Here is an 8338-nt window from a genome sequence, read left to right as displayed (position 1 = left end):
CCTCTAGCATCTTCTGCAGTCCAAGGGACTCACAGGAGTCTTCTCCAGCACCAGAGTTCAAAGGCCTCAATTCTTTGGCGCTCAGCCTTTCTTATGGTCCAACCTTCACAGCCATACATTGCAACTGGGAAAACCATAGCCTTGACTATACGCACTTTTGTTGGCAGGGTGATTCCTCTGCTTTTTAGTATGCTGTCTAGATTTGCCATAGCTTTCCTCCCCAGGAGCAAGCGTCTTTTAATTTCTTTTTAAAACTAAATTTTGCAAGGAGAAGCTCATGATCTGAGCCACAGTCAGCTCCTGGTCTTGTTTTTACTGACTGGCTTGCAGGGCAGCGCATAACCAGCCCGCCAGCGTGGCGTTGGCACCCGCCTGTCCGAGCAACAGAGTGCACAGTAGGTAAGTGCCGCTTCCGCCTCGGCCGCGCGCAGCCTCCACCTTGCGCGCCTGGTCCCTCTCTGCAGCCGAGCCACTGTTGCGCAGTACCCGCAGCTCCATCGGATCGAGGGACAGCACGGCCAAGCGGAGGCCACTGAACAGCGCCGACAGAGCTAGCAGGATTAGCGCGCCCAGAGCCCGCAACCAGCCGGCGGTGGGCAACGGGATCAGCCACGCGGCCGAGCCCGCAGCCGGCGCTTCCACTTGCAGCACGAAGCCCCCCGGCGCGCCGTGCAGTTGCCAGGCTCGTCCATCCCAAGCGCAGAGCCCGAACCGACGCCCTTCAGGCCCGGCGCCGGCCTCACCCTTTCGCGGTTCCCGCACTCTCACCTCGGCTAAAGCCGAGCCGGCCGAGCCTCCGGGCAAAAGCGGGCCCAGCACTTCCACGTCCGAGGCCCAGGCGCTGCGTTCGGGGCAGCGCTCCACCTTGGCTGGCTCCTCCACGAAGACGACGCGGCGCTCGACCTCCTCGCTCGCGCTGCTGCCGTTACTGGCGGCGCTCCCTTCGGCCGGCGGCTGGAAGTAGAGGCGCAACAAGAAGCGGGAACCCTCAGCCGCCCGCAGCGCCCCCCCTTCGAGCCACACGAGCCCAGGCGCCGTATCCTCTGGCCGCAGCCCCAGTAGCCACGCCGCTCCGCCAGGGGGCCTGGGCGACAGGGAGAAGAAGAGAAGCAGAACCGCGCCTCGGCTCCGACCCCAACAGCCGGCGTTCCTGCGCTCCAGCCCTCGGCCCAAGGCTGCTGCCGCCTGCCCCACCATCCTCAGCAGCCAGGCGAAAGACAGGGCTTCGAAGAGCAGGCGCCGGCCGCACGTGACTCTCTCGAGGCGCTGGGGGCGGCCGCTGGACCACGTGTGTATGGGGCGAGCCTGCCAGCCCCTTGGCTTTCCTCAGAGGGTCCGGGGCGCCCCATTTACCCACACGGTGGGTAAAGGCTAGCATGCCGCGAAGATGGCTCCGGATGTTATCGGTCGCAGAATTGGGCTTCTCTTCCATGTGGAGCCCACCCACGTTCCCTGTTTCTTCTTCCCTGCGAAATCGGTGGGTCTCTGTTTACAGCATCTGGGTCCCTGGGCCCAGCTGTGATTATTGGGGGCAGGCAGCGTGCAGGGATGCATCATGAAGTGCAGCGAAAACGTGCAGTCCTTAATCCCTCCTTGACCTGCTTGTCTGGGCAACCTGCCAGATCTTCCTACTCTTTAAATATTGATATATGTAGCGCACATTAGGATTCTGGTGCAGTGAGGGGGGTTAATGGAAATTTGCTTCCACTGAGAAGAGAAAATAAAATTAGAAAGGCGGGAAATCGTAATACACTGGAATAACACTGTCAAATCCTGAAGATCCAGAAAGATACAGCCAAACAAGAGGACTGAATGAAATATTAGCTATATCAACAGATCTGATGGATGAGTTTTTGTTTACAGTAATTGCCCTAGGATTGTTTTTTTTCCTTCCTGGTGGACAATGTTCCACCAGGCCTTCGTATCCTCTAGCATCTTCTGCAGTCCAAGGGACTCACAGGAGTCTTCTCCAGCACCAGAGTTCAAAGGCCTCAATTCTTTGGCGCTCAGCCTTTCTTATGGTCCAACCTTCACAGCCATACATTGCAACTGGGAAAACCATAGCCTTGACTATACGCACTTTTGTTGGCAGGGTGATTCCTCTGCTTTTTAGTATGCTGTCTAGATTTGCCATAGCTTTCCTCCCCAGGAGCAAGCGTCTTTTAATTTCTTGGCTGCAATCCCCATCTGCGGTGATCTTGGAGCCCAGGAAAATAAAATCTGTCACTACCTCCATTTCTTCCCCATCTATCTGCCAGGAATTGAGAGGGCCAGATGCTATGATCTTAGGTTTCTTAATGTTGAGTTTCAAGCCAGCTTTTGCACTCTCCTCCTTCACCCATATCAAGAGGCTTTTTAGTTCCTCTTCACTTTCTGCCATTAGAGTGGTATCATCTGCATATCTGAGGTTGTGATATTTCTCCTGGCAATCTTAATTCCAACTTTTGATTCATCCAGCCCCGCCTTTCTCATGATGTGCTCTGCATATAAGTTAAATAGGCAGGGCGATATATTGCCAGACTCCTTTCCCAATTTTGAACCAATCAGTGGTTCCGTGTCCAGTTCTCACTGTTGCTTCTTGACCCGCATACAGGTTTCTCAAGAGACAAATAAGATGGTCTGGCATGCCCATCTCTTTAAGAACTTGCCACAATTTGTTGTGATCCACACAGTCAAAGGCTTTAGCATAGTCAATGAAGCAGAAGTAGATGTTTTTCTGGAACTCCCTAGCTTTCTCCATGATCCAACGTATGTTGGCAATTTGATCTCTAGTTCCTCTGCCTCTTCGAAATCCTGCCTGTACTTCTGGTAGTTCTCGATCCACATACTGCTGGAGCCTAGCTTATAGGATTTTAAGCATAACCTTACTAGCATGTGAAATGAGTGCAATGGTGCGATAGTTTGAACATTCTTTGGCATTGCCTTTCTTTGGGATTGGAATGTAAACTGACTTTTTCCAAGCCTGTGGCCACTGCTGAGTTTTCCAAATTTGCTGACAAATTGAGTGTAGCCCTTTTACTGCATTTTCTTTTAAGATTTTGAATAGCTCAGTTGGAATACTGTCATTTCCACTAGCTTTGTTGTTGCTCAGGTTTCCTAAGGCCCATTTGACTTCACATTCTAGGATGTCTGGTTCAAGGTCAGTGACCACCCCATTGTGGTTATCAGGGATGTTAAGTTTGTTCTTGTATAGTTCTTCTGTGTAATTTTGCCACCCCTTCTTAATCTCTTCTGCCTCTGTTAGGTCCCTGCCACTTTGGTCCTTTATCATGCCCATCTTTGCATGAAATGTTCCCTTCATATCTCCAATTTTCTTGAAGGGATCTCTGGTCTTCCTTATTCTATTGTTTTCTTCTATTTCTTTGCACTGTTCATTTAAAAATTATTCTTATCTCTTCTACCTATTCTCTGAAATTATACATCAACTGGGTGTATCTTTCTCTTTCTCCCTTGCCTTTCGCTTCCGTTCTTTTCTCAGCTATTTGCAAAGCTTCCTCAGACGGCCATTTTGCTTTCTTGCCTTTCTTTTTCTTTGGGATGGTTTTAGTTGCTACCTCTTGTACAATGTTGCGAACCTCCGTCCATAGTTCTTCAGGCACTCTGTCTATCTAATTCCTTAAATCTATTTGTTACCTCTACTGTATATTTATCAGGGATATGATTTAGTTCATACCTGAGTGGCCTGGGGCTTTTCCCTACTTTCTTCAGTTTAAGCCTAAATTTTGCAAGGAGAAGCTCATGATCTGAGCCACAGTCAGCTCCTGGTCTTGTTTTTACTGACTGTATAGAGCTTCTCCATCTTTGGCTGCAGAGCACATAGTCAATCTGATTTCTGTGTTGACCGTCTGGTGATGTCCATGTGTAGAGTCGTCTCTTGGGTTGTTGGAAAAGAGTGTTTGCTATGACCATCGTATTATCTTGACAGAATTCTATCAGCCTGTGCCCTGCTTCATTTTGTACTCCAAGGCCAAACTTGCCTGTTATTCCAGTTATCTTTTGGCTTCCTACTTTAGCATTCCAATCCCCCATGATGATAAGGACATCATTTTTTGGTGTTAATTCTATAAGGTGCTGTAGGGCTTCATAGAACTGGTCAATTTCATCCTCTTCAGCACCAGTGGTTGGGGCATAGACTTGGACTACTGTGATATTGAATGGTTTGCCTTGGATTCGAACTGAGATCATTCTGTCATTTTGGGGATTGTATCCCAGTATTGCTTTTCCTACTCTTTTATTGATTATGAAGGCTACTCCATTTCTTCTGAGGGATTCTTGCCTGCAGTAGTATACTTGATGGTCACCCATTCCTGTCCATTTTAGTTCACTGATTCCTAAGATATCGATGTTCAATCTTGTCATCTCTTGTTTGACAACGTCCAGCTTACCTTGATTCATGGATCTTACATTCCAGGTTCCTATGGAGAAAAAATCTTTATAGCATCAGACTTTCCTTTCACCACCAGATACATCCACAGCTGAGCGTCCTTTCGGCTTTGGCCCAGTCGCTTCATTCTTTCTGGGGCTACTAGTACTAGCCCTCCGCTCTTCCCCAGTAGCATATTGGACACCTTCTGACCTGAGGGGCTCATCCTCCGGCATCATATCTTTTTTCCTTTTTGTACTGTCCATGGGGTTTTCATGGCAAAGATACTGGAGTGGGTTGCCATTTCCTTCTCCAGTGGATCATGTTTTGTCAGAACTCTCTGCTATGACCTGTCCGTCTTGGGTGTCCCTGCACGGCATAGCTCACAGCTTCATTGAGCTATGCAAGCCCCTTCGCCACGACAAGGCAGTAATCCATGAAGGGGTAGTCTCCTTTAATGGCAAGCTAATAAAACAATTTGCTTTTTTCTTCTTTTCTACTTGTATAAATATTGAACTTTGTATTAATTTTGAAATAGCCATATGAAAATGAAAAAACAGTAATGTATACTATAGAAAACAGGCATTAGAATATAATAAATTTATATTGATTGAGTGTATTGGATTGCTATCATTCAAGGCAGTGTTGCTTAGATGTTCTTCAATCATACACCACAAAAGAAACATAAGGAAAATGCAAGAACAGCCATTGAAACAAATGCCATCTTCCATATTCTTTTGTCTGTAAGAATATGGAAGTTTATCTTGGGGGAGCATTTCTGTTTGCATTTTTACAGTATATGCTTTCTCTTTTTTAAAACTAAATTTTGCACCAGAAAATTTAATCCAGATTAAAGCTTTTATTTAACACTTACTTTTTATGTACCTCATGCTATAATAGCAACTCTTAAGTACAAACTTGATGATCAAAATTTTCTTCAACAAAATTTGTCATTAAGAAACATTTCCTGCCATTTTTTTAGGTATTTATTGTTCCATTTCCTATTTGCACTTTTCAGGTTGCATGTCTTCCATTCAGCATCAACCGGGCAGACTGGTAGCCAGTAACTATGCTTGCAAACTGTTTACTTGTTAGTTTGCTGTTAGTACTTACATTATTAATTATGTTATTACTTACACTTCAGTGAATTATTTTTCAGCTAGTGATCTGTTCTTGAGAGCCAGCTGACTGTCAGTGCACAGCTCAGATGGGGACTGAAGCAGTGGGTGGGTTCTGAAGTGTGAATGCAGAGAAACTGGCAGGCACCTGGTAAATCTCCATGAGTGATGGATAGTCCATGGACCAATGTTTAAGACTCACCAATGAAAAGCATAGCCAAACCCTGTTGTTTGAAAGGGGATAGTGTCCTGTCCCTGTATTGTAATTTTGGTCATTATCATGAGTGAATCTTAACTTTGTGGCGGCCTCTCCCAACCTGACATTCTCCTGTTTTTGGGAGCTGTCAACTTCTAGAATTCCAAGACTACCTGGAAATTCTAGAATTTGTAATCCCAACAAAATTAGAAGATGCCTGGTTGGGGGAAAAAGCCAACAGAGTAATAATGGCCATCTGATAGGAATCAAGATATAAAAGGACAGCCTCATTTTGCAATCTTGTTTTCTTAGAATTGTGAAGGGCCTCCTTTTAGCATGTTGAATATTACCCCCTGATATATTTTTTTAATTATTTATTTTAAATTCAGTGGTTTGACTGTGGAATCCTGAATCAAATCTGTGTTAGGGATATCTTCCTATTCGTGCCAGTAGAAGAACATTATGCCGTTCATACTGATCTCTGACAAGAAAAAAGGAAAAGCAAACAGTGCATCTGCATATATAATAACAGCAACATCTGGATCAGGGAGTGAAGCTGGGTAATTGTATGTAATTGGATATTGGCAATTCCTTTATGTGTGTATGTAAGGAACACAGTAGAATCAATAGGTAAATTTTGCATAATAAGGAGAAACTTGGACATTTGCCTTACACACTATAAGCCGCCCTGAGTCTTCGGAGAAGGGCGGGATATAAATGTAAATAAAAATAAAAATAATAAAAAAATAAAAATAAATTTTAATAGGATCTTCTGGAATATGTCTTTATATGGATGTGCAGTACATCATCAGGGATCATCTTTGTTCCAGAAGAGTAGCCGTTTTTCTTACCAATACTCTCTAGTTACTTACAGTATTAGAAAATAAAGCAAATATTACAAATACTGTTGGTGTCCCAATATTTAAATCTAATGTCTTATCCATGTATTCATGCTACTTGAAAAATTTGCAAACATAACCCCATATATATCTTCACTTCTCCATTATTATTTTTTTCAAAAATTGAAAATTAATTGGGTTAATTTTCAGACTTTCTAAAAACACATGGCATTTCCTTCATATTAAAGTACACAGTCAAATAATTTAAACCAAAATTTTGTCCATATATTTGAATGTGAAGCTTTTAGAGTAGTTTCACAAAAAACCTTCCTAGGTATAAAATCTTTCTATGGTAGAAAGTTTATAGTTTACTATTAGCACCACCAGCCTTAATCCTTTTCTTTGGCCTAGCAAATGGAAGAAATGCCAAATGGTTTTAGAAAGTGTGCAAACTGCCTGTCAAAATCACATTCGTAGCTAATTCCTTTTATCTGCCTCCATTTTTCTAAACCCACAAATTCAAGTATATGAGTTCAGATGACATGGACAACTAGCACACAACACCTGAGGATTTGAAGAGTTTGATTGAAAGAAACAGTGCAAAACTGTACTTTGAGGGAGAAGTTTCTCTCTTTTAATTCAAGCTACCAATATAACGTGGTGGCTCAGGGGCTAGGACGTTGAGCTTGTCGATCAAAAGGTCGGCAGCTTGGTGGTTCGAATCCCTAGTGCTGCCGTGTAATGGGGTGAGCTCCCGTTATTTGTCCCAGCTTCTGCCAACCTAGCAGTTTCGAAAGCACGTAAAAATGCAGGTCGAAAAAATAGGGACCACCTTTGGTGGGAAGGTAACAGCGTTCCATACGCCTTTGGCATTGAATCATGCTGGCCACATGACCACGGAGACGTCTTCGGACAGCGCTGGCTCTTTGGCTTTGAAACAGAGATGAGCACCGCCTCCTAGAGTTGGCAACGACTAGCATGTATGTGCGAGGGGAACCTTTACCTTTACTTTTACCAATAAAATACAAAAAAAACCCAACAGTTTAATTTCTTCAGCTTTGCAGACATTGTATATTAGCTCCCTCCCATCCAGCTTTGTATATTAGCTCCCTCCCATTCAGATAGTGTTTCAAACCTGCACATTAAAACATACAATTTTTCTAAACTTCAAATTTTAAGCTCTAGTCTATGCACCTAATATGTGTAAGTGTACTCTCTTCTGATTTTATCCTTCTAATTTTAACTGCTTCTCATATTTCTAGAATTAAGAAAATATTTATAGGCATTAGTGGCAAATTTTCTTTTTCTTCTCTCAGTTGGATGAACTGGTGGCTAGCCTTGTATAGCTGGTGATTTCTTTGACTAGTAAAATCTTTGATCTTTTTTAACTCCATGGAAGAATCTTTCTAATGAGTAGATAAGACCCTTCAATGATTTCCTTTGGCACTTTTTCCTGAAAACATATACTCAAAGCTTAGTGGAAATCAGACCACTCACAAACTAGCATGGGTGAGCGCTGTCTAATATATTTTAGAATATCCTTTCCCTACTACCTTAAGTTCATTTTAGCTGTCTGTTATCATCTCCTTTCTGGGCTTGTTCTTCCTAAAGTCTTCCTGGCTATTTTTTAATATCTTCAGATAGCAAATATTTTTCATAGAAGAAGGAGAGATGGAAAATATAAATGGATAAAATTTATATTTTCCATCTCTCCTTCTTCTATGAAAAATATTTGCTATCTGAATCTTAAATACCACCACTCTCAGTGCCAGAGTAGAAAACTGAGTACAAACTATTTTGTCTGAGTATCTGTATGAAACAT

At 43.6% G+C, this 8338-nt stretch overlaps 1 protein-coding gene across 1 annotated transcript; it reads right to left on the bottom strand.

Annotated features, from left to right (window-relative positions):
- Window positions 1–312: 312 nt before the first annotated feature.
- LOC131201305 (metal transporter CNNM1-like) lies at window positions 313–1230 on the bottom strand. Its single transcript, XM_058189122.1, has one exon. The coding sequence runs from the start codon at window positions 1195–1197 to the stop codon at window positions 313–315; it is 885 nt and encodes a 294-aa protein (XP_058045105.1). The 5' UTR covers window positions 1198–1230.
- Window positions 1231–8338: the final 7108 nt, after the last annotated feature.

Source organism: Ahaetulla prasina, chromosome 6 (genome assembly GCF_028640845.1).
Source record: "Ahaetulla prasina isolate Xishuangbanna chromosome 6, ASM2864084v1, whole genome shotgun sequence".
NCBI classification, from domain to species: Eukaryota; Metazoa; Chordata; class Lepidosauria; order Squamata; family Colubridae; genus Ahaetulla; species Ahaetulla prasina.
This window is presented reverse-complemented; position numbering and strand designations above follow the sequence as displayed.